Source organism: Stenella coeruleoalba (genome assembly GCF_951394435.1).
Source record: "Stenella coeruleoalba genome assembly, chromosome: 3".
NCBI lineage: Eukaryota > Metazoa > Chordata > Mammalia > Artiodactyla > Delphinidae > Stenella > Stenella coeruleoalba.
The window spans coordinates 169,432,739-169,457,623 of NC_137148.1; the positions used below are offsets into that span (position 1 = coordinate 169,432,739).

Below are 24,885 nucleotides of genomic sequence, written 5' to 3' on the forward strand. Positions count from 1 at the left end.
GTAGTTGTGGCACGTGGGCCCAGTAGTTGCGGCACACGAGCTTAGTTACTCCGCAGCATGTGGGATCCTCCCAGACCGGGGATCGAACCCGCGTCCCCTGCATTGGCAGGCGGATTCTTAACCACTGAGCCACCAGGGAAGTCCAGGATCTATCTGCTATGCGTAAACTCACGGAATCCTTGTAGCAAATCTTTGTGCTAGGTGCTATTATACATTTTAATATATTTATGTAAAAATGCCAGTATAAGAAATGCATTTTAAATTTAAACTATAAAATGGATCTGTTCACATATAAATTTAAAAATTTTAATATTATTTATATCTATCTATAATACCCCATTTTACAGATGGGGAAACTGAGGCACGGTGATGCTAAGTAGGTTTTTTTTGTTTTGCTTTTTGTGGTACACGGGCCTCTCACTGTTGTGGCCTCTCCCGCTGCGGAGCACAGGCTCCGGACGCGCAGGCTAGGCGGCCACGGCCCACGGGCCCAGCCGCTCCGCGGCACGCGGGATCCTCCCGGACCGGTGCACGAACCTGTGTTCCCTGCATCGGCAGGCGGACCCTCAACCACTGCGCCACCAGGGAAGCCCTGTTTTTTTGTTTGTTTGTTTGTTTTGCGGTATGCGGCCCTCTCACCGCTGCGGCCTCTCCCGCAGCGGAGCACAGGCTCCAGACGCACAGGCTCAGCGGCCATGGCTCACGGGCCCAGCCACTCCGCGTCATGTGGGATCCTCCCGCGCCAGGGCACGAACCCGTGTCCCCTGCATCAGCAGGCGGACTCTCAACCACTGTGCCACCAGGGAAGCCCCTAAGTAGGTTTTTTTTTTCCACAAAAAAATCACACGAATTTAATGTACACATGTTGATGAGCGAAGCTAAGTGATTTGAGCAAGAATACGCGGGTAGTGGTGAAGCTGAGATTCAAACCCACGAATTCAGGAAGCCTTAAAGAAACCGGCCAAAGACACAGAGGGGAACGAGTGACCTGTGCGGGAGGGAAGAAATGGTGCGCAGGCGCAGGAAGGAAGGAGCAGTGCGCAGGCGCAGCAGGGACGAAGCGGCGCCAAGGAGTGGCGCGCAGGCGCAGGAGGGGAAGAGGGCGGTGCGCAGGCGCAGGAGGGCACTTTGAGGAAGGCCTGGTTAGCGCGCTGCCGTTCCTCGTGGTACCTGATGTGGGCTAGCAGGTGCCAGAGTGTTCCTCTGCTTGGAGCCAAGCGCTATGTAGTTGGCGTACTTGATGGCCGTGCCAGAGACCACCACAGTGATGGGTGCCTCTCTGACGAAGGAGACCTCTTGCCAGCAGGTACACCCCGCCATCCCGCTTTGTGGTTCAACGGCGGTGGTGTGAGGGCAGGCCCAGACCCCAGGTAGGTGAGAAAGACGGGGGAGGACGGGCACAGGGGCGGGGGTGTGGCACTGATGGTGTTACCAAGCAGGGATCTTGGCTTCCTTAGTCTACAGAAATTGATAGGAGGCGTGAGGAAGATTCAGGCAAGGCTTTATTGCGGCCCCTGCTGCAGCAGGAAGGAGCAAAAAATAAGTCACAAGTTCTCTTGCTTGCTGGTTCCTTATATGGTGTGGGTCCAGGGGTCGGGCGCGAGTGGTGGCTCAGGCGGTCGGCCCACCCGCTTCGTGGTGCTGTGAGGGGTTTTGGTCTTTTTGTATCTTGTTGTTTATAATTTGCCCCACCTGCTTATGCACGCAGTTTTTAGTCCCATATGGCTTCCTTGTATTTTGTTGCTCAAAGAGAGGTGTGTCCAGGTGCAGGCACTGCAGCAAAGGGTCCCAGGTCCCAGCCTGTCTCAATGCAGGCAGAGAAAGTCGAGGGAGAGTGGGGTGAGGGGAGAGGCGTGAGGGATACAGTGAGAAAGACAGGGGCTCGCTGATGGCGAAAGGACACAGGGACAGGTGGACAGACAGATGCACTGGCCCAGAGAGCAGAGGACAGCAGCAGACCCACCAGCAAGCAGGCAACTCAGTCCAACTGTTGGTCCTCTAGACCCCTCCCCTCCGGGACCAGGCGCCTCTGACAGCGAGTGACCACCTGCACACACACAGACGCCCAGCCTAGCGTCCAGGCAGAGAAACAGTGTCCCCCTATCCAAAACAAAAAATCTTGACTGGACCTCAGGGATCCCAAAGCCGGCTCAGAGACTCTGGGTCGTCTCTGCGGGGCCCAGCCCTCAAACTGGTCTGTCTGGGAGCCTCACCAACCACAGCCGGGGCCCAAGGAGCCCGCCACCACTGGCTTTCATTACTGGCGGGTGAGGTCTCTCCTTCGTTGAACTCAGCATCTTGGGCGAGGACACGGTGTCCAGGTTACTTTCACGTCTGTTCGCACTTGTCTGCGGGGCACCTGGTCTCCTGGGACTGGGCAGGCAGATATTCATACAAGCAGGGTTGCAGCCGAGTGGAGGGCGGGGAGTGACCAGCGATGGGGAGGCACTGGGCTCCCCCCGAATCACGGGGTGGTCGGGGAAGGCTTCTCTGAACAGTGGGTAGGAGTTGACCAGGCAAAGGGAGCGAGAAGCATCTGAGAAGAGAGTGATGTGACGTAGACGGTTGGGGCTGGAGGATAAGGAAAAGTGGATGGTGTGGAAGGAAATGAGACAAGACAGGTGGTGCGGGCCAGATCACGTGGGGTCCTGTTGGCCGTGTTAGTAAAGAATTGTTTTCTGGTATTTTCGGCGCCCTCCCCCCCAGCAACCCACGTGCAGGGATCCATCCCTGGTGGAAGCTGAAAGAGCTGGGCTCCCAGCCCCCGCCTTCCACCCACAACGCACTTTCACCCCTCTGTCTGTGGGTTCCGCAGCCCGCATCCATCCTGGCAACACAGCCTGCTGCGCCTTGGCAGAGGCCAGTGTTGGGGGCAGGGGTCCACCCAAGAAGCCCCTTCACCCTGTGCCCCTACAGCCCATGGTTCCCAAGGTGACAGTCTCCAGGGAGGAGCTGGCGGCAGAGTCTTGGGTTCCAGTGTGAAAGCTAGAGGGATTCCAGAGTCACTGCTCAGCATTCATTGTTGGCTTTCAGAGAAGGAGTTCACAAGGGAGCCTGAAAAAGAGTAGGGGGATGGAGGAGGCAGGCTCGGAAGGTGTGATGTCATGGAGGCCAAAGAAGCAGAGGGTTTCCAAAAGCAAGGCAGGGTCAGCAGGACCCAGGGCTCCCAAAAGGTCAAGGACTTTGAGTCACTGTGCCTGGGGGTTCATGAATTCATTTGCCCACCAGGCATGATCTATAGATAGTCTCCTGTGTGTGTACAGCTGCATTTTCAAATATTGTTGGATGCTGTTGAGATTGATAAACTAAGAAATCATTTAAAAGCCTCTCTGGTTCCTCAAAAAATTAAATAGAATTACCATATGACCCAGGAATCTTATTTCTGGGTATATATCCAAGAGAATTGAAAGCAGGGACTGGAAGAGAGATTTCACACCCATGTTCACAGCAGCATTATTCACAGTAGCCAAAAGGAAGCAACCCATTGTCCGTTGACAGATGAATGGAAAAACAAAATGTGGTCCCATGGAATGTTATTCAGCCTTCAAAAGGAGGGAAGTTCTGACACATACTGTGATGTGGATGAACCTTGAGGATATTACGCTCAGTGAAATAAGCCAGTTACAAAATGATACATATTCCACTCTTATTATGTACTCAAAATTAGTGGCATTCATGGAGACAAGAAGTAGAATGGTGGTTGCCAGGGGAGAGGGGGTGTGGGGAGTTGTTTAATGTGAATAGTGTTTCAGTTTTGCAACGTGCACAATGATCTAATCTACTTAATCACACTGAACTATGTATTTTTAAATGGTAAATTAACATGAAATGGTAAGTTTTGTGTTTACCACAAATTAAAAAATAAGTTTAAAAAAAAGCCTTTCTGGGCTTCCCTGGTGGAACAGTGGTTAAGAATCCGCCTGCCAGTGCAGGGGACATGGGTTCGATCCCTGGCCCAGGAAGATCCCACATGCCGCGGAGCAACTAAGCCCGTGCGCCACAACTACTTAGCCTGCGCTCTACAGCCCCTGTTCTGCAACAAGTGAAGCCACGGCCATGAGAAGCCCGTGCACCGCAACGAAGAGTAGCCCCCGCTCACCACAACTAGAGAAAGCCCGTGCACAGCAACAAAGACCCAACACAGCCAAAATTAAAAGCAAATAAATAAATTTATATATATATAGAAAAGCCTTTCTGAACTTAGTAGCCTGTCATTTCTTAAAGAACAGCTGTTAAGAGAACAGTGAGGCCAGGATGAGAACCGTTGAGAAAATACATGTATTTCTCTACTGAGTTTGAGCATTTTTTGTACAATATAATCAGCTATATGTATTTCCTTTATGCAGGATAAATATTGAAAAGTAAGTAAAAAAATACTGCTGAAGATATATGCTCATCTCTGTAAAAAAAAAAAAAAGCCGATATGTTTTCAGAAATACATTGACAGTGAAGTGTCTAGTTATAATATTAACAGAAAAAACCCCAGCTTTCCCATATATCAACACTAACCACCTAGAAAAAGGGAGAAATCACATCCACGATGGAAACACAAACTATAAAGTAGAATTAAGTTGACCAGAAATTATACGAGATAATTAAAGATAAAATTATTAACATTTAGGACATTCCCTGGCAGTCTAGTGGTTAGGACTCTGTGCCTTCTCTGCAGGGGGTATGGGTTCAATCCCTGGTCAGGTTACTAAGATCCCACAAGCCTTGGGATGCGGCCAAAAAACAAAATTATTAAGGTTTACTAAAGAAAAGACATGAATAAATTGAAAGAGACGTCATATTAATGAATGAGAAGGCTGGATCAACATTGTAGAAGTTATTCTTCCACAGATTAATCAATATAAATGCCATTTCATTAAAAATCCCAACAGGAATTTTTATGGAATTTAGGTTGGTTTTAAAGTTTACATAGGGGGACTTCCCTGGTGGTCCAGTGGTAAAGAATCCACCTTTCAGTGCAGGGGATGCGAGTTCGATCCCTGGTTGGGGAACTAAGTTCCCACATGCAGTGGGGCAACTAAGCCCACGCACCACATCTACTGAGCTCACATGCCCTGGAACCTGTGCACCACAACTAGAGAGAGAAAACCCGCATGCCACAACTAGGGAGAAGCCTGCACAGCACAACGAAAGATCCTGCACGCCTCAACGAAGACCCCACGCATGCTTCAACTAAGACCCGATGCAGCCCCCCCAAAAAAAAGAAAATAAATAAGTAAAATAAATAAATATTTAAAAAATAGTTTACATAGTAAATTGCAAGAAAAAAATAACAAAGGAGGTCTTGTCCTGCCAAAATCAAAACACCTTATAAAGCTATAATCATTAAAACAGCATGAAGGACTTGTAATCAGAATATACAAAGAACTCTTGTAAGCCAACAATAAAAAGACAAAGAACTCAGTTCAGAAATGGGCAAAGAATTTGAATGGACGTTTCTCCAAAGAAGATATGCATATGGATATATGTGGTACATCCAGGTAATGGAATACTACTCAGCCATAAAAACAAACTATTGATATGCACAAATGAACTTATGCTACCTGAGAGAAGCCACTAGGACAACCACTACTGCCTGGAGGATGATGGATCCCAACCCCATTCTAACAGTCGGAAGCTAGAAAGCTAAAAACTGTATTCCCCAGAATCCCATGCAGGGAAATTTCTGGACATAACTTGGGTTCTGCTAATCATGACTGATTTGGAAGTGCCACAGGGAGAGCCAGGTTGGTTGCCAAGGTGCTTCTGGGGCCAGCAGCAGTGGCATCAGCTTTCTGTCTTGGCCGGCAGTTTCCTGACTCAGCGGCCTCTTGAGTATAAGCAGTTTTCCTGGTCACAGCAGATACAGTGTGATTCCACTGTCAGCTGCTGTAGAGATGATGGAGCCTTCTGGACTGATGAACTAGGGCTTGTTTTCGGAACATACTCTTCCAGCCCCACCGATGATTTTTTTTTTCAGATTTAAAAAAAAAATTTTATTCGTTTATATTGGCTGCATTGGGTCTCCGTTGCTGCATGTGGGCTTTCCCTGGTTGCAGCAAGCGAGGGCTACTCTTCGTTGCGGTGTGCGGGCTTCTCATTGCGGTGTCTTCTCTTGTTACGGAGCATGGGCTCTAGGCTTGCGGGCTTCAGTAGTTGTGGTGTGCGGGCTCAGTAGTTGTGGTGCACGGGCTTAGTTGCTCCATGGCATGTGGGATCTTCCCGGACCAGGCATCGAACCCGTGTCCCCTGCATTGGCAGGCAGATTCTTAACCACTGTGCCACTGGGGAAGTCCATCTCCCAGATTTTTTGAGCTATGATTTACAAACTGTAAAATTCACCTCTTGTAACAGTACAACGACTTTTAATAAATTCATACAGCATGAAACCATCACCACAATCTAGTTTGGGGACACTATCACCCCAAAAACTTCCCTTGTGCCTGTTGAGATCAGTCCTGCTCCTAATCCCAGCCTCAGGAAACCGCTGATCTGTGATCTGTCAAGGTAGTTTTCCCCTTGGTAGAAATTTCACATAAATGAGATAATACAACATTGTAGTCTTTTGTGTCTGGCTTTCTCTACTTAGCACAAGTTCATTCGCATGTATCAATAGTTCATTCATTTTTATGGTTGATCAGTATTTCATTATTTCGATGTATCATGTTTATCAAGTCAGCAGTTGATGGGCATTTGGACTTTTCCACAGCATTTGGTGATTATGAATAATGCTGCTACGGACATTCATGTACAACTTTTTGTGTGTGAATATGCTTTCATTTCTTTTGGGCATATATAGGAGCTGAATTGCTGGGTCATGTAGTAACTCCATATTTAACATTTTAAGGAATTTCTAAACTGTTTTCCAAAGTAGCTGTGCCATTTTACATTCTCACCAGCGATGTGTGAGGGTTCCAGTCCCTCCACATCCTCAGCCACACTTGGTATTATCAGATTTTTTATGTTAGCTGTCATAGTAGGTGTGAAGTGGTGTCTCGTTGTGGTTTTGATTTGCGTTTCCCTGATGGCTCATGATGTTGATCGTCTCCTCATGTGTTTATTGGCCATTTGTATGTTTTTAGAGAAACGTTCATTCAAATCCTTTGTTCATTTCTAAGTTGAGTCATTTGTCTTTTTACTATTGAATTGTAAGCGTTCTTTGTATATTCTGGCTACAAGTCCTTTAGCAGATACATGATTCTTAAATACATTTGTCTTCATTTTCAAAGCTGACATTTGTTTGACAGTATGGTTTGAAGGGCAAGAATTTTAAATTTTGATGAAGTCCAGTTTTGTCATTTCTTTCATTTATCGTTTGTGTTTTGGTGTCATGTCTAAGAAATCATTACCTAAGCTGGAACATAGAGAGTGGCATTGACATATATACACTACCAAATGTAAAGTAGATAGCCAGTGGGAAGCAGCCGCATAGCACAGGGAGATCAGCTCGGTGCTTTGTGACCACCTAGATGGGTGGGATAGGGTGGGTGGGAGGGAGACGCAAGAGGGAGGGGATATGGGGATATATGTATATGTATAGCTGTTTCACTTTGTTATACAGCAGAAACTAAAACACATTGTAAAGCAATTATACTCCAATAAATATGTTAAAAAATGAAATAAAATGTGGTTTATTTAAAGTGTATAAAATTTGAAGATACTGTCATAAAAATTACATACTAAATGTGAAAAATCAAAAATTAAAATTATTTTCACATTTGTTTTCAAATATTATATTTTTTCCAAACTGTTGAAAATTATTTATAAAATTAAAAAAGAGTATACAAATTGTAATTAACAAATACCAAATTTTAAGTAAAATAATAATAATAAAAAAGAAATCATTACCTAATCTGAGGGCACAAAGATTTTCCCTTATGTTTTTTTCTCTCCCAACACTTTTGTAGTTTTGGCTTTTATATTTTAGGTGTATGATACATTTTGAGTTAATTTTTGTATATGGTATGAAGTAAAGGTCTTAAGTTTTCTAAGTTATTTATTTATTTGCGTATTATCCAACATTGTTTGTTGAAAAAGCTATCTTTTTTGCATTGAACTGCTTTGACAACTTTTTTTTTAAATATGGTTGATTTACAATGCTGTGTTAGTTTCAGGTGTACAGCACAGTGATTCAGTTATACATATATTTTTCTTTTTCATATTTTTTCATTATAGGTTATTAAAAGGTATTGAATGTAGTTCTCTTTGCTATACAGTAAATCCTTGTTGCTTATCTATTTTATGTATAGTTTGTATCTGTTAATCCCATACTCCTAATTTATCTCTCTCCCTCTCCTTTTCCCCTTTGGTAACCTGTGCATCTGTTTCTGTTTTGTATATAGATTCATTTGTATTATTTTTTATTTATTTTTATTTTTTGATGGTTCATAAATATTTATTAAAATTCAAAGTTGGAGAATTCCCTGGTGGTCTAGTGGTTAGGGCTCTGCGCTTCCACTGCAGGGGGCACGGGTTCAATCCCTGGTGGGGGAACCAAGATTCTACATGCTGTGCAGCATGGCCAATAAATAAAATAGGCTTTAAAAAAAATTGAAAGTTGTTTCCTCCCCTATCCCATGAGCATCCATCCAGCTGCCTGTCAACTGTTAAGATGCATGACTGCTGTCATAAATGCCCTTTGCTTAAAACTTCTTGCTCCCTGCGTTGTAGCCAGTACCTCTCTTGACACCTTTATATAAAAGATATCCAAAACTTGCACCCCAAGCAAGCCATCCATGGATAAAAACGTGTACCCAGGATCAAAAAGTTGGCCCGGACAGGTCAACGATTCAAGTCCACCCCTTCAGCTTTCAGCTTAGTACCTACATAGTGCTTAACTTCCTGCATAGTGCCTGTTTGCCCATGGATACAGCATTAAGCTTGTGCTTTAAGACCCCAGCAGCAGTTCTCATCCCTTTGGTACACAACTGTCCACCAGAAGCCATCAAAAGCCACATTGCATTCATGCCTGGCACCCATGCCTGGCACCATTCCAAGAGCCGTCTCATACCTTCTAAAGCTGTATTATTTTTTAGATTCTACATAAAAGTGATATAATATTTGCGTTTCTCTGTCTGACTTGCTTCACTAAATATAATATTCTCTAGGTCCAACCATGTTGCTGCAAATGGCAATATTTCATTATTTGTTATGGCTCAGTAATATTCCATTATATGTGAGATGTGTGTGTGTGTGTGTGTGTGTGTGTATACACACATGTGTATATATATATATATATATATATAGTCACATCTTATTAAGCCAATCATCTGTTGATGGGCACTTGCGTTGTTTCCATGTCTTGGCTGTTATAATTAGTAGTGCTATGAACATTGAGGTGCCTGTATCTTTTTGACTTAAAGTTTTTGTTTTTTCCATATATATACCCAGGAGAGGAATTGCTGGATTATATGGTAGCACTATTTTTAGTTTTTTAAGGACTCTCCATACTGTTTTCCACAGTGGCTGCACCAATTTACTTTCCTACCAACAGTGTAGGAGGGTTCCCTTTTCTCCACACCCTCTCTAGCATTTGTTATTTGTAGACTTTTTGATGGTACCCATTCTGACCCGTGTGAGGTGGTACCTCATTGTGATTTTGATTTTGATTTCTCTAATAATTAGCGATGTTGGGCATCTTTTCATGTGCCTGTTGACCATCTATATGTCTTCTTTGGTGAAATGTCTGTTTGAATCTTCTGCCCATTTTTTTGGATTGGGTTGTTTGGGGTTTTTTGACATTGAGTTGTATGAGCTGTTTGTATATTTTGGGTATTAACCCTTTGTTGATTGCATTGTTTGCAGATATTTTCTCCTATTCCATAGGTTGTCTTTTCGTTCTGTTGATGGTTTCCTTTGCTATACAACAGCTTTTAAGTTTGATCAGGTTCCATTTGTTAATTTTTGCTTTTATTTCTTTTGCCTTGGGAAACTGATATAAGAAAATTTATGTCCCAGAATGTTTTGCCTATGTTCTTTCTGGGAGTTTTATGATGTCCTGTCTTACATTTAGGTCTTTAAACCATTTTGAGTTTATTTTTGTATATGGTGTGAGAGAGTGTTTTGATTTCATTGATTTACATGTAGCTATCCAGCTTTTCCAACACCACTTGTTGAAGAGACTGTTGTTTCTTCATTGTATATTCTTGCCTCCTTTGTCATAGATTAATTGACCGTAGGTGTGTGGGTTTATTTCTGGGCTCTCTATTCTGTTCCATTGATCTATATGTCTATTTTTGTGCCAGTACCACACTGTTTTGATTACTGTAGCTTTGTAGTATGTCTTAAGTCTGGAAGGGTTATGCCTCCAGCTTTGTTCTTTTTGCTCAGGATTGCTTTGGCATTTCTGAGTCTTTTGTGTTCCCATATAAATTTTAGTATTATTTCTTCTAGTTCTGTGAAAAATGTCATGGGTATTTTGATAGAGATTGCATTAAATCTGTTGGTTGCTTTGGGTAGTATGCCGATTTTAACAATATTAATTCTTCCAGTCTAAGAGCATGGGATATCTTTCCATTTATTCGAATCATTTTCAGTTTCCTTTATCAGTGTTTTACAGTTTTCAGTGTATAGGTTTTTCTCCTCCTTGGTTAACTTTATTCCTAGGTGGGCTTTTTGTTTTTGTTTTTGACACGATTTTAAATGGCATTGTTTTTTTTTAAATTTTCTCTTTCTGATATTACATTGTTAGTGTAAAGAAATGCAACCCCATTTCTGTATATTAATCTTATATCCTGCTATCTTGCTCAATTCATTTATTCTAATAGTTTTTGTGTGGAGACTTTGGGGTTCTCTATATATAGTATCTTGTCATCTACAAATAGTGAGTTTTATCTCCTTCCTTCCCATTTGGATACCTTTTATTTCTTCTTCTTTTCTGATGGCTGTGGCTGGGACTTCAAATTCTATGTTGAATAGAAGTGGTGAGAGTGGGCATCCTTGTCTTTTTCCTGAATTTAGCAGAAACGCTTTCAGCTTTTCACCATTGAGTATTATGTTGGTTGTGGGTTTGTCGTAAGTGGCTTTTATTATGTTGACATATGTTCCCTCTGTACCCACTTTGGTGAGAGTTTTTTTTATCATGAATGCATGTTGAATTTTGTCAAATGCTTTTTCTTTGTCTATTGAGATGATCATGTGATTTTTGTTTTTACTTTTGTTAATGTGGTGTATCACATTGATTGGTTTGCATATGTTGAACCATCCTCGCAACACTGGAATGAATCCAACTTGATCATAGTGTATGATCCTTTTTGTGTATTGTAGGATTCGGTTTGTTAATATTTTGTTGAGGATTTTTGCATCTGTGTTCATCAAAGATAACATCCCGGGGGCTTTCCTGGTGGCGCAGTGGTTAAGAATCTGCCTGCCAATGCAGGGGATACGGGTTCAAGCCCTGGTCTGGGAAGATCCCACATGCTGCGGAGCAACTAAGTCCATGTGCCACAACTACTGAATCCCACGTGCCTAGAGTCCATGCTCTGCAACAAAAGAAGACACCACAATGAGAAGCCTGGGCACCGCAACAAAGAGTAGCCCACGCTCGCCGCAACTAGAGAAAGCCCGCACCCAGCAAGGAAGACCCAATGCGGCCAAAAATAAATAAATAAAAATAAATTTAAAAAAAAGATAATGGCCTGTAATTTTCTTTTTTTGCAGTGTCTTTGTCTGGTTTTGGTATCAGGGTGATGGTGGCTTCATGGAATGAATTTGGGAGTCTTCCCTTCTCTTTAATCTTTTGGAGTAGTTTGAGAAGGATGGGTATAAGTTCTTCTTTTATGTTTGGTAGAATTCCCCAGTGAAGCCATCTGGTCCTGGGCTTTTGTTTGCAGGGAGTTTTTAAACTACAGATCCTATTTCACTTCTAATGATCTGTCTGTTCAAATTATCTGTTTCTTCTTGATTCAGTTTTGGCAGGCTGTATGTTTCTAGAAATTTGTCCATTTCTTCTAGGTTGTCCGGTTTGTTGGCATAAAACTGTTCATAGTATTCTCTTGTGTATTTTTGTTGTTGTTGTATTTCTATTGTATCAGATGTTACTTCTCCTCTTTCATTTCTTAACTTATTTGGGTCCTCTCTTTTTCTTCTTGGTGAGCCTGGCTTGAGGTTTGTCAATTTTGTTTATCTTTTCAAAAAAACCACCTCTTGGGTTTTTTTTAATCTTTTCTGGTTTTTTTTTGATCCCTATTTTATTTATTTCCTCTCTGATCTTCATTATTTCCTTCCTTCTGGTGACATTAGGTTTTGCTTGTTCTTTTTCTAATTCTTTTAGGGGGTAGTTTAGATTGTTTATTTCAATATTTTTCTTGTTTCTTGAGGAAGACCTGTATTGCTATGAACATCCCTCTTAGAATTGCTTTTGCTGCATCTCACAGATTTTGTAAGATTGTGTTGTCATTTTCAATTGTCTTTAGATATTTTCTGGTTTCTTCTTTGATTTCATTGTTGACCCATTGGTTTTTTAGCAGCATGTTGTTTAGTTTCCATGTGTTCATTCTTTTCCGGTTTTTCTTTCTGTGGTTGATTTCTAGTTTCATACCACTGTAGTCAGAAGATGCTTGAAATAATTTCTGTCCTCTTAAATTTGCTGAGGCTTGTTTTGTAACCTACTATGTGGTCTCCTAGAGAACATTCAGTGATCACTTGAAAAGAATATGTATTCTGGGTTTTTTTTTCTTTTTGGATGTAGTATCCTGTAGACATCATTTAAGTCCAACTGGTCTATTGTATCATTTAGGACCTCTGTTGCCTTATTGATTTTCTGTATGGAAGATCTGTCCATTGATGTCAGTGGGGTGTTAAAGTCTCCTACTATTATTGTATTCCTGTCATTTTCTCCCTTTATGTCTATTAGTATTGGTTTTATATATTTAAGTGCTCCTACGGTGGGTGCATATATATTAACGAATGTAATATCCTCTCTTGTTTTGGTCCTTTTGTCATCATATAACATCTTCATTGTTATTCTTTGTGGACTTTTTTTTTTTTTTTCTGTACGCGGGCCTCTCACTGTTGTGGCCTCTCCCGTTGTGGAGCACAGGCTCCGGACATGCAGGCTCAGCGGCCATGGCTCACGGGCCCAGCTGCTCCGCGGCATGTGGGATCTTCCCAGACCGGGGCACGGACCCATGTCCCCTGCATCGGCAGGTGGGCCCTCAACCACTGTGCCACCCGGGAAGCCCTGGACTTTGTTTTAAAGTCTATTTTGTAGCCAGGTCATGGAAGCAACCTAAATGCCCATCGACAGACGAATGGATAAAGAAGATGTGGCACATATATACAATGGAATATTACTCAGCCATAAAAAGGAACGAAATTGGGTCATTTGTAGAGACGTGGATGCATCTAGAGACTGTCATACAGAGTGAAGTAAGTCAGAAAGAGAAAAACAAATATCGTATATTAACGCATATATGTGAAACCTGGAAAATGGTACAGATGAACCGGTTTGCGGGGCAGAAACTGAGACATAGAAGTAGAGGAAAAACGTATGGACATCAAGGGGGGAAGGTGGCAGGGGTTGGGGGTGGTGGCGTGATGAATTGGGAGATTGGGATTGACATGTATACACTGATGTGTATAAAATGGATGACCTGCTGTATAAAAAAATAAAATTTAAAAAAAGATAATAAAATCTATTTTGTCTGATATGTATATTCTACACCCACTTTCTTGTCATTTCCATTTGCATGAAATGTCTTTTTCCATCCCTTCACTTTTTTTTTTTTTTTTTGGCTGCGTTGGGTCTTCACTGCTGCCTGCGAGCTTTTCTCTGGTTGCGGCGAGCGGGGACTACTCTTCGTTGCAGTGCATGGGCTTCTCATTGTGGTGGCTTCTCTTGTTGCAGAGCATGGGCTCTAGGCACGCGGGCTTCAGTAGCTGTGGCACGGGGGCTCAGTAGCTGTGGCTCGCAGGCTGTAGAGTGCAGGCTCAGTAGTTGTGGCGCACAGGCTTAGTTGCTCTGCTGCATGTGGGATCCTCCCAGACCAGGGATCGAACCCGTGTCCCCTGCATTGGCAGGCAGACTCCCAACCACTGCGCCACCAGGGAAGCCCCCCATCCCTTCACTTTCAATCTGCGTGTGTCTTTTGCCCGTAAGTGGGTCTCTTGTAGGCAGCATATTGTAGGTTCTTGTTTTATTATCCAGTCTGCCACTCTGTGTCTTTTGATCATAGCATTTAGTCCATTGGCATTTAAAGTAATTATTAGACACAGACGTAGAGAACAAATGTATGGATACCAAGGGGGAAAGGGGTGGGGTAGGAGGAATTGAGAAACTGGCATTGACACATACACGTTATTGATACTATGTGTAAAGTAGACAACTGATGGGAACATACTGTATAGTACAGCGGAACTCTACCTAAATGCACTGTGGTAACCTAAATGGGAGGGAAGCCCAAAAGGGAGGGGATATCTGTATGTGTATGGCTGATTCCTTTTGTTGTGCAGTGGAGGCTAACACAACATTGTAAAGCAACCATACTCCAATAAAAGTTAATTTAAAGAATTAAGTAATTATTAATAGGTATGTACTTAACTGCCATTTTAAACCTTGTTTTCCAGTTGTTTTTGTAGTTTTTTGTTCATTTTGTCTTCTTTTTGTTTTTCCTTTTTTGGTGTGATGGGGTTTTTATGTATGGGGGGAACGCTTGAGTTCCTTTCTTTTCTTTTTTTGTGAATCTATGTTTTTGATTTGTGGTTACCCTGGATTTCAAGTACGTTGACCCATAACTGTATCTACTTGCTTTATACTGATAGTCATACAAGTTCAAACATATTCTACAAGATCTACATTTTTATACTCCCCTCCCCCACATTTTGTGATCTTGATGTCCCATGTTACGTCTTCATGCTTTTTCTTTTTTTTTTTTAGCGGTACGCGGGCCTCTCACTGTTGTGGCCTCTCCCGTTGCGGAGCACAGGCTCCGGACGCGCAGGCTCAGCGGCCATGGCTCACGGGCCCAGCCGCTCCGCGGCATGTGGGATCTTCCCGGACTGGGGCACGAACCCGTGTCCCCCGCATCGGCAGGCGGACTCTCAACCACTGCGCCACCAGGGAAGCCCCATGCTTTTTCTTTTGCTGTTAACTGTAGTTAGAATCACTTCTACAAAACTTTTTGACTTTTAAAAAATCCGTATACTGGCTTAAGTGATTTTCAATCCTTTTCTATATCTGCCTTTCCTATTGTGCTTTTCCCTTTCTTATAGAGTCTTGTTTCCTTTCTATTTAAAGAAGCTCTTTCAATATTTCTTTTAGGGTATGTTTAGTATTGCTGAATTCTTTTAGCTTTTGCTTGTCTGAGAAATCCTTTGTCTCTCCTTTTTTTTTTTTGGCCGCACCACGCAGCATGCGGGATCTTAGTTCCCCAACCAGGGATCAAACCCGCGTCCCCTGCAGTGGAAGCGCGGAGTCTTAAACACTGGACTGCCAGGGAGGTCCCTCTCCCTCTATTTTATTTTGTTATTTTTAATTTTTTTTAAATAAATTTATTTTTTATCTTTGGCTGCGTTGGGTCTTTGTTGCTGCGTGCAGGCTTTCTCTAGTTGCAGCGAGCAGGGGCTACTCTTCGTCGTGGTGCGCGGGCTTCTCATCGCGGTGGCTTCTCTTGTTGCGGAGCACGGGCTCTAGGTGCATGGGTTTCAGTAGTTGTAGTTCATGGGCCCTAGAGTGCAGGCTCAGTAGTTGTGGCGCATGGGCTTAGCTGCTCCATGGCATGTGGGATCTTCCCGGGCCAGGGATTGAACCCGTGTCTCCTGCATTGGCAGGCGGATTCTTAACCACTGTGCCACCAGGGAAGTTCCTCCCTCTATTTTAAATGATAACCTTGCTGGGTAGAGTATCCTAAGTTGCAGGTTTTTCCCTTTCAGGACTCTGAGTGCATCATGCTACTCCCTTCTGGCCTGCAAAGTTTCTGCAGAGAATTCATCTGATAGTCTTATGGGGATTCCCTTATAACTGACTCTGTTGTTTTCTTGCTGTCTTTCGAATCTTCTCTTTATCTTTAACTTTGGCCATTTCAATTATGATGTGTCTTTGTGTGTGCCTGTTTGGCTTCAGCTTGTTTGGACCCTGTGTGCTTCCTGTACCTGGATATCTGTTTCCTTCTTTAGCCTTGGGAAGTTTTCTGCCATGATTTCTCTTTTTTTTTTTTTTTTTTTGCGGTACGCGGGCCTCTCACTGTTGTGGCCTCTCCCGCTGTGGAGCACAGGCTCTGGACGCGCAGGCCCAGCGGCCATGGCTCACAGGCCCAGCCGCTCCGTGACATGCGGGATCTTCCCAGACCGGGTCACGAACCCGTGTCCCCTGCATCGGCAGGCGGACTCTCAACCACTGCGCCGCCAGGGAAGCCCCTAGATTGCTTTTTATCTCACCAGTTGAATTGTCTAATTTTGACTGGTTCATCTTTATAGTTTCTACTTCCTTGTTACAGGGATCTGCATTTCTATTAATAATCTTTCTTAATTCCTTTAACATTGTTATTATCTCTTTCTTGAACTTGGGGTCTAGTAGACTGGTGACGTCTTTTTCGTTATTTGCTCTTTCAGGGGATTTCTCTCATTCTTTCAGTTGGGAGTAGTTCCTCTGCTTTTTCATCTTATTTAAGTTTCTCTGTCTCCATGAATTTAGGACAAACAGTTATCTACTGTGGTCTTGAAGGGGAGTTTTCCTGTGGGAGCGTCCCTGTGTAGAGTGTGTTGAGTCCGGTACTTTTGGCGCAAGGGCTGGTTTTGGCATGGGCACCAACCACACCTTTCCTCGGGCTATGCTAGCAGCTACCCCCTTGATAGGGGCTTTGGTTGGTGGTGTGGTATCCAGAGCCTGTGCTGGGTGTTGGGCAGGGCTTCCTCTTTGCTCCATGGCTGTCACCACCCTGCTGGGGTGGGGTCTGCTCCCCAGTTATTGGGGTAGAAGTCCTGAGGGTTGGGTTTGATGAGGCTCCCTTGCCCTTGAGTGCCTGCCCTCAAGGAGGTGACCGCTGAAGCATGTGAGGCCCTTGTGGTCACAGCAATGCCCGGAGTGTAGCCCAAGGTCACCTCCCTTTCTCCATCGTGTTCATCCCAGACCTAGTGCCGGGCTATGTCGTGGAGTAGACCTGGGCTGCCTCGTGGCAGGCCTCTCCCAAGACCTGTCCGCCTCAGATCTGACTCCAAGCTGCTGTGTAGAGTGGGTGGAGCTGGGGTGCTCCCGCTGGAAGCGAATCACCACCTACTCCTGCCCAGGGCCTTTCTGCCTGAGACTCAGCGCCCAGCCGCTCTGTGTTTCCGTGGCACCGTTCGGTGTGCAGGCCGACAATGCCAGACCCCCTTTGCCGTGTGCGTGCTGACAGTGGGCTCCGCGATTCCCCCCCGGATGAGACCCCAGGCCTTCTGGGCTGTCCCCTGCAGGTACATCAGGGCCTGTCTGCCCGAGATTCAGTGCTTCATGGCTGTGAATATTTGTGGCCCCGCCCCATGTGCATGCTGACAGTGTCCGCCCAGTTCCATCCGCCGCTCCCGTGCGTGTGCGGACAGTGGTCTCTGTGGTTTGGCCCGGATCACCCCCCAGGCGCCCCGGTCTGTCTCTGCGCAGCTAGACTGAATCTCTGCCCTGATCTCACACCAGGCTCTGCGGTGGAGTGTGTGAGGCCAGGACACTGGGTCCTTCGGATTGGAGAAGTGCAGCGAGGCGGCAGCCGCCAGCCCTCTGATTGTCTCTCCCCACCCTGACTGTTAGCAATCCGGCATGCCTGCCCTCCTCGTGAGTGGAGTCTGGGCTTCTCCAGCCCCTCTATCTGTCCCAGCGAGTTTCCCAGCAGGCAGCGGGGCTCCCCAGGGCGAGGGTCTGCCCGTGTGGACCTTCTCTTCCTTACAGATCCTTCCCAGGGTTGCCGGTCCTGTCCTGATGCTTTTTTTTTCTTTCTTGTCCAACCCAGTTATAGAGAGATCTTTCCTGCAGCTTTGGTCGTATAGGGGTTCTTCTGTCAGTTTCCAGTCGGTTTGCTGAGAGAATTGTCCCACGTGTAGATGTATTTATTTATTTATTTATTTGCGGTACGCAGGCCTCTCACTGTTGCGGCCTCTCCCGTTGCGGAGCACAGGCTCCGGACGCGCAGGCTCCGCGGCATGTGGGATCTTCCTGGACCGGGGCATGAACCCATGTCCCCTGCATCGGCAGGCGGACTCTCAACCACTGCGCCACCAGGGAAGCCCCCCGGTCACAACATTTTTATCTGCTGATCAGTAATGTGTATTTCTGTTTGGGAACACCTTAAGGTATATTGATGATTCACTAGCATTGAACTCATGGCCAACAGCGCTATAATTCGTGCCTGAATGGGGCTTATTTAACGCGTGTATAATCTTTCCATAAGGCACCTCACAGCCTTCTTGTACTCAAGACCACTAGTCAGTACTTCAGCACTGTACTTGGGGGCCATTTTCAACAGTGAAATCACCAACAAAAATGCAAAAACACAGAGCCCTAAACAGACCCCCAAAAGACACACGTTAACAGTCTGAGCCGAAGCGAGGAGGCACCTTCTTCGACCTTCAGCCGTGAACGTGCACGTTGGGTCATTAGACTTTGCCGGTGCTGTGAGCATTTCCAGAGGTGACTTCAAAAGCACCACAGGCGTTCATTTGGGGGGTTGCAAGTAACGTTAGTGAGCGGGCAAGCTTGTTAATATGGGCCCTGCAGATAAAGAGGGTCGACTATACTTACATATTCAAAAACATAAAGACTTGCCAAATTGAGGAGGCGGGCTTTAAGCCTTATCTGCATCAAGTGCTTTTTGCGAGGAGAACGTCTTCATACATTTCTTACCGATTTATAATTTGATGTTTGAAACTAAAAGAAAAGGGGTACCTCTGGATATCTAGAACCTTAAGGGACACTGAAGGGTTTCTTCCTCCTGTCCTGATGGGCTGACCCTCCCTGCTCCTCCCGCCGATACTCTTTCAGGGCCAGATACTGTGGACGTGCAGGATCAGCTTTTGTCTGTCCATACACGGACTGTTGGATGAGAGAGGAAGAAAGTTCTGTCTTCTTTCAAACTGCTGCTGTCTTGGACCTTATGACAACAGCAAACTCATCTTTCCCGAAAGATGGAATTCATCAAGAATCACAGCTGCTGGACTTCCCTGGTGGCCCAGTGGTTAAGAATCTGCCTGCCAATGCAGGGAACACCGGTTCGAGCCCTGGTCCGGGAAGATCCCACGTGCCGTGGAACAGCTAAGCCCGTGCTCCACAACTACTGAGCCTGCGCTCTAGAGCCCGCGAGCCACAACTACTGAGCCTGCGAGCCACAACTGCTGAAGCCCGCTCACCTAGAGCCCGTGCTCCGCAACAAGAGAAGCCACCGCAATGAGAAGCCTGCGCACCACAAGAGTAGCCCCCGCTCGCCGCAACTAGAGAAAAGCCCACGCACAGCAACGAAGACCCAACGCAGCCAAAAATAAAATATAAATAAATTAAATTTATATATACAAAAAAAAGAATCCCAGCTGTTAACTGGGACCGACGGGGTGCTGTGGTGATCACTGTTAATGCGTGTGAGGGGCTTTGGGGCATCAGACACTGCCCCCTTCTGGTCATCTTGATGCCCCTCCACGGCCACCCTGTGAGATGGGGGTCTGTTTTTACAGATAACGTCCCCTCCCAGGACTCAGAAGGTTGGACTCACACAGCCAGTCAGAATTTGAACCCAGAACTGATTTTAGAGTCTGAGCTTCTCAACAAAGGACAAGACGTTCGCATCTGGCCAAAAATCAGAACACGGGGTGTTGAAGTGCTTTATTGTCAGAACTTGGTGGAAGGGTTTTCAAGTTGCTCCCAGGAAGGCAAGTAGGTTCGGGGGCCCAGTTCTTCTTCACACGTGTGAAAGCTTTTCTTCTCTGATGTCTCAAGTCAATCCTCCGAAGAGGAAAAAAAGCCAGTTGGAACCCACGAGGTCAGATCTTTCTTTAAAACAGGCAGTTCTTCAGAGACCTCCCCATCAGCTTTCCCAGGATCACGCCCTGAAGGTTCATGGGAATTCAGAGGTCTGTGATGGCCCTGTCGCTTCAAGAGGCATGGCAGGTCTGAGAGGGGGGTACCTCTTCAACAGGTGGATGACAAAGAGACTGACCCATGGGGAATCTGACTTCTTAAAAACACGAGAGACTCAAGTCCCTGCCCAGAGCAGCAAATCACGTCGTGATGGGGTCTTCCTCTTGGAGGCTAGAGAGAAGAGAAAGACAAGTTATCACATGGGGGTCCTTGGTACATGTATTATATGTTCATTCCCTGAGACCCCACAAGGTGCTGTAAGATGGAAATATTCCAGAATGAACGGATCCACTTAGAAATGAGAAAAAAAAAAAAAAGAATCCCTCTGCAATGAACTTTAGAGTGGCACTCTCCAGGAGGAGTATCACGTGAGCCACCAAGGTAACTGAAAAATTTCTAGGGCTTCCCTGGTGGTGCAGTGGTTGAGAATCCGCCTGCCAATGCATGGGACATGGGTTCAAGCCCTAGTCTGGGAAGATCCCACGTGCCACAGAGCAACTAAGCCCGTGCGCCACAACGACTGAGCTTGCACTCTAGAGCCCACGAGCCACAACTACTGAGCCTGCACTCTAGAGCCCGTGAGCCACAACTACTGAGCCTGTGGGCCACAGCTACTGAAGCCTGCACGCCTACAGCCCGTGCTCCGCAACAAGAGAAGCCACTGCGATGAGAAGCCCGCGCACCTTAACGAAGAGTAGCCCCCGCTCACTGCAACTAGAGAAAGCCCATGCAAAAAAAAAAAAAAAAAAAAAAAAATTCTAACAGCCACACAAAAAAGGAACTGGTGAAATTGACTTAGGTGCTATATTTAACGTAACCCAGTATGTCCCAAAGAGCATCCTCCCAACATTCAGTCAGTACTTTAAAATATGAATAAGGTGGTGTATGTTCTGTATTTCGTACACTGACTTGGAAGCCCAGTGTGGGTGTTATACCCACAGCACATCTCAGTTCAGACGGGCCACACTGTGGGCCAGTGGCTGCCGTACTGGACAGCACAGGTGCAGAGAGGGTCCACCTCCCACCCCCACGTCAGTGTCGGATGACCTCTTACCCAACCACAAAGTGAAATCTGAAATCTTGCAAAAGACGCGGAATGATGAGTGTGATGTGTTTAGCTGCTGGGCTCACCCACGGCACTTTGACAAACAAAGGTGTGGAGAAGTTGAATCGGTTAACAATGAAGAAAAGAAAATGGATACAGTGGTGTCATGGGCTGGATCGTGTTCCCCTCCACAAATTCGTGTTGAAGTCCTCACACCCAGGACCTCAGGATGGGAGTGTCTTTGGAGATGGGGGTCTTTACGGAGGTCATCAAGTTAAAATGAGATCATTAGGGTGGACCCTAATCCAATAGGACAAGTGTCTTTATAAGAAGGGGAAATTTGGACACAGATGCAGGGAGAAAATGGCCGTCTACAAGCAAAGGCGAGGGACTTGAGAAGGAACCAACCCAGCCGACACCTTGACCTTGGAGACTTCCAGCCTCCAGAGCCTTGAGAAAAAAAATTCCTGTTGTTTAAGCACCCTAGTCTGTGGAACTTTGTCCTGTGGTAGTTCTAGGAAACTAATACAGGTGGGTAGGCTGTGGGCATCAGAAGAGAATGATTTGACCACTAAAGGGTTACAGGTGCCCCTTGGGACAACCGAAGCTGCATCCTCCTCTCTGCCTGCACTGTGCCTCTAGCTGGGGTTCTAAAATCCTATCAGTGACTGCTGATGTCGTCAGGGCTCCCTGTGAACAAGACTTGGGGGAAAAGGGGGAGAAGAGGGGTAGGTGGGAGGAGCTCAAGTCTCTGTCCTTTACCCCCCAGGGTGGGTCGACACACCTCATTCCTTGAGTTCCCGGCCAGTAGAACTTCTCCCACCCACAATTGTTTTTTTTTTTAATATATAAATTTGTTTATTTTTGGCTGCGTTGGGTCTTCGTTGCTGCGCACGGGCTTTCTCTAGTTGCAGTGAGCGGGGGCTACTCTTCGTTGCTGTGCGTGGGCTTCTCATCGCGGTGGCTTCTCTTGTGGCGGAGCACGGGCTGTAGGCGTGCAGGCTTCAGTAGCTGTGGCCCGCGGGCTCAGTAGTTGTGGCTCGCGGGCTCTAGAGTGCAGGCTCAGTAGTTGTGGCTCACGGGCTTAGTTGCTCTGTGGCATGTGGGATCTTCCCAGACCAGGGCTTGAACCCATGTCCCATGCATTGGCAGGCGGATTCTTAACCACTGCGCCACCAGGGAAGTCCCCCACCCACAGTTTTTGACAAAAGGGCTTCTCCAAATAAGTCACAATGAAACATTTGGGCATTTCACCAAAAGCTCTGGTCCTGGATGGGAAGGCTGCCCTGCTCCCTCTACGAGACAAGTAAAAGGCAGGAAGAACAGCTAACAGAGTTGGTGGCCAAGCAGGAGGGAGTTTGCATGCCCTGCTGGGACCCAGGAAGAGCGTGAGTTGAGGGCAGACACTACCTAGAAGCCGCGGCAGCCGCGCGTGGGTGTGTGTGCACACGAGGCCTCTGCGGTTCTGCTCAGGGACCTACCTGCCGCTCGGGGGAGACCAGCTGTGTTGGACTCATCTGAGGCACAGCCCAGCGAAGCCAGTCTCACCATCGGGGCAGCCGGGAGCAGCTCTGCCAATGACGTCACTGATAGAAGTTGTCGATTTGCTTTTTGTATTTCTGCATTATGAAATGTCTTTTAATCTTTGTCGTTGGACCTGCCGAGGAAGGAGAAACCAGTTCAGACGTGGGGATGCAATAAGAGTCCACGTGCCCCAGGCGTGACCAGGAGACAGGGTCTCATGGCTGGGGCCGGGCTGGTGGCTGGCTGTGCCCTTGACTTCCTGGGGGCACCCCCTTTGCCATCCGCCGGGATGAGAGGACCCCTCCCCACCCCCGCCTTGTCCTTGGGCCGCGGTGAGGATTCCATGAGCCGGCAGGTGGAGAGCACAGTGAGCTCTGTGCCTGACAGGGATGCTGCACCCGACCACGGAGGGACAGCCCCTGACCCTCTGATTTAATAGGTGAGGCTCAGGGCCAGTTGCTCCAAGGTCACCCAGCAAGTGCATGGCAGGGTGAACACTCGAACTTGAGACTTGTTTCATATGCAGCCCAGGACGCCCTGTAGGCTCCGGTCACCAGGGGGTGTGGGCTTCCCTCCAGATGTCCTAGACACACACACACACACACACACAGACACACACACACACACACACACACAGACACACACACACACACACACGACCCTGGATCACATTTCCAACTCATAAATAAAAAGACCAGGGTTTGGAGGCACAAGTCCCAACTCTGTGTGGCGCGCACAGGATTTGAACCCAGGTTGTTAAAGACTGCATGCTTGCCATGCTCCCAGCTCCCTGCGGTCCACGCTGTGGAAGTACAGCCGAGTGCTGAAAGCAAGCCCCAGGGGGGAACCTCAGGGGAAGGCAAGACCCCCCCACCCCGACCCCTCCCCTCTCGGCAGGGAGATAGGCAAAGCTAAACTAATATGTAGGGTAGTTTCAGACTCTGACGTATTAGGGAAGCAAGAAGACAGGGCGGTACAGTAGGTGTGACGGTGGACTGTAGGGTCAGTGTGTTAGGGGGGACGGCAAGCTGCCTTAGCCAGGATGGCCAGGGAAGGCTGCTCTCAGGAAGTGGCCTTTAGGGTGAGACCCGGACAATGAGAAGGAGTCTTTCGGGCAAAGAATTGCGGGGGAAGAGCAGTCCAGGCAGAGGGAGCAGCAGGTGCAAAGGCCCTGGGGAGAAGGGTGTGTGTGTGTGTGTGTGTGTGGCCGTGGGGAGCTGGACACCAGTTAGCTGGAGGTGGCCGTATCCCCCTCCCGGTCCACAGCTGGTCCCACAGACACTGTGACTCCCAGAAAAAAAGATGCGTCTCCTCAGAGCCCACAGTGGCCCTGGACACTAGCAAGGGACCAGCCTCCAAGTTTCAAGGCCACTGGCTCTCCAGGCCACTCACCTAGCTCCCCGCCACTGATGGAAAAGTCCTTCTCCAGGATGACCCACTTCTGAATCTTCTGCGCGTTGGAGATGGTACACTGATTCACGGCATTTATGCCTTTCTGGATGGCCGTGTAGACCAAAGGGTCTCGCAGCTCCAAGATCTCGGACACGGTGGTCGCCTGGCTGCCTGCATCCCGGCAGAACCTGATGGCCTCCCAGGTCAGTCTGTCCAGCGGCTCTCCAGTCGTCTTGTCGACCTCACACTGCCCCGAGACACCCCTGTCACAACGCCTGGCACCCGGCCCTGAGGACCAAGAAGCGGCTCCCTCTCGCCTAGAACACCCACGTTACCTTCAGCGTCAGGAGGACACTCAGAAACTTGGCCTTATCTCCCACTAACATGGCATTACTGATGATGGGAATCTTCTCCTTAACCAGGTTCTCGATGGGAATGGGGGCCACATTCTCGCCGCCAGCGGTGATGATAATTTCTGAAACAAATCATGGTTGGGGGTGGGTTCAACCATGACAGTCCAAAAGCCCTGCCCCTCTGTGGATCAGAGGGGACAGAGGTTGGCACCAATGACCGCTCACCTAGAAAACCCCAGAAGCAGAGGAAGACCTGCGCCCATGGCCAGGACTCTCTCTCTGTCCTTCTCCAGGACACAGACCCAAAGTCACTCTGCCCTTCATCCCCCATCTTCAAATTTCCATTAAGCATCCAAGTCCTGGGCATTCCACTTGGACAGCGTCTTACGAACTCCTTGCCTGTTTCTTGGTCCCCCATACCCTGCTCCAGGCCCTCCAGCATGTCTTGCTTGGAAGATAGTCAGGTGTTTCTGACCACACCCTGTCTCTCTGCTTCCTCCTTCTCCCATCATTTGGCAACTCCCAAAGACTCTAAGTCCATGCTCTCCCTG

At 46.7% G+C, this 24,885-nt stretch overlaps 2 protein-coding genes across 6 annotated transcripts in view; one reads left to right on the plus strand and one right to left on the minus strand.

Annotated features, from left to right (window-relative positions):
* Positions 1-1,128: 1,128 nt before the first annotated feature.
* The window catches only part of RFX2 (regulatory factor X2), a 185,955-nt gene continuing 162,198 nt past the window's right edge, over positions 1,129-24,885 (plus strand). For all 5 annotated transcript variants that reach the window (XM_079918169.1, XM_079918171.1, XM_079918167.1 and 2 more), the window contains exon 1: positions 1,129-1,370. The gene's annotated coding sequence lies outside the window, so the exon portion shown is untranslated. The remainder of the gene's footprint in view (positions 1,371-24,885) is intronic.
* The window catches only part of ACSBG2 (acyl-CoA synthetase bubblegum family member 2), a 66,423-nt gene continuing 64,090 nt past the window's right edge, over positions 22,553-24,885 (minus strand). The window contains exons 12-14 of the mRNA XM_079918172.1: positions 24,317-24,456; positions 23,982-24,228; positions 22,553-22,722 (exon numbers count right to left, since the gene is read on the minus strand). Of these exons, the coding sequence (XP_079774298.1) occupies positions 22,649-22,722; positions 23,982-24,228; positions 24,317-24,456 (461 nt within the window). The 3' untranslated portion in view covers positions 22,553-22,648. The remainder of the gene's footprint in view (positions 22,723-23,981; positions 24,229-24,316; positions 24,457-24,885) is intronic.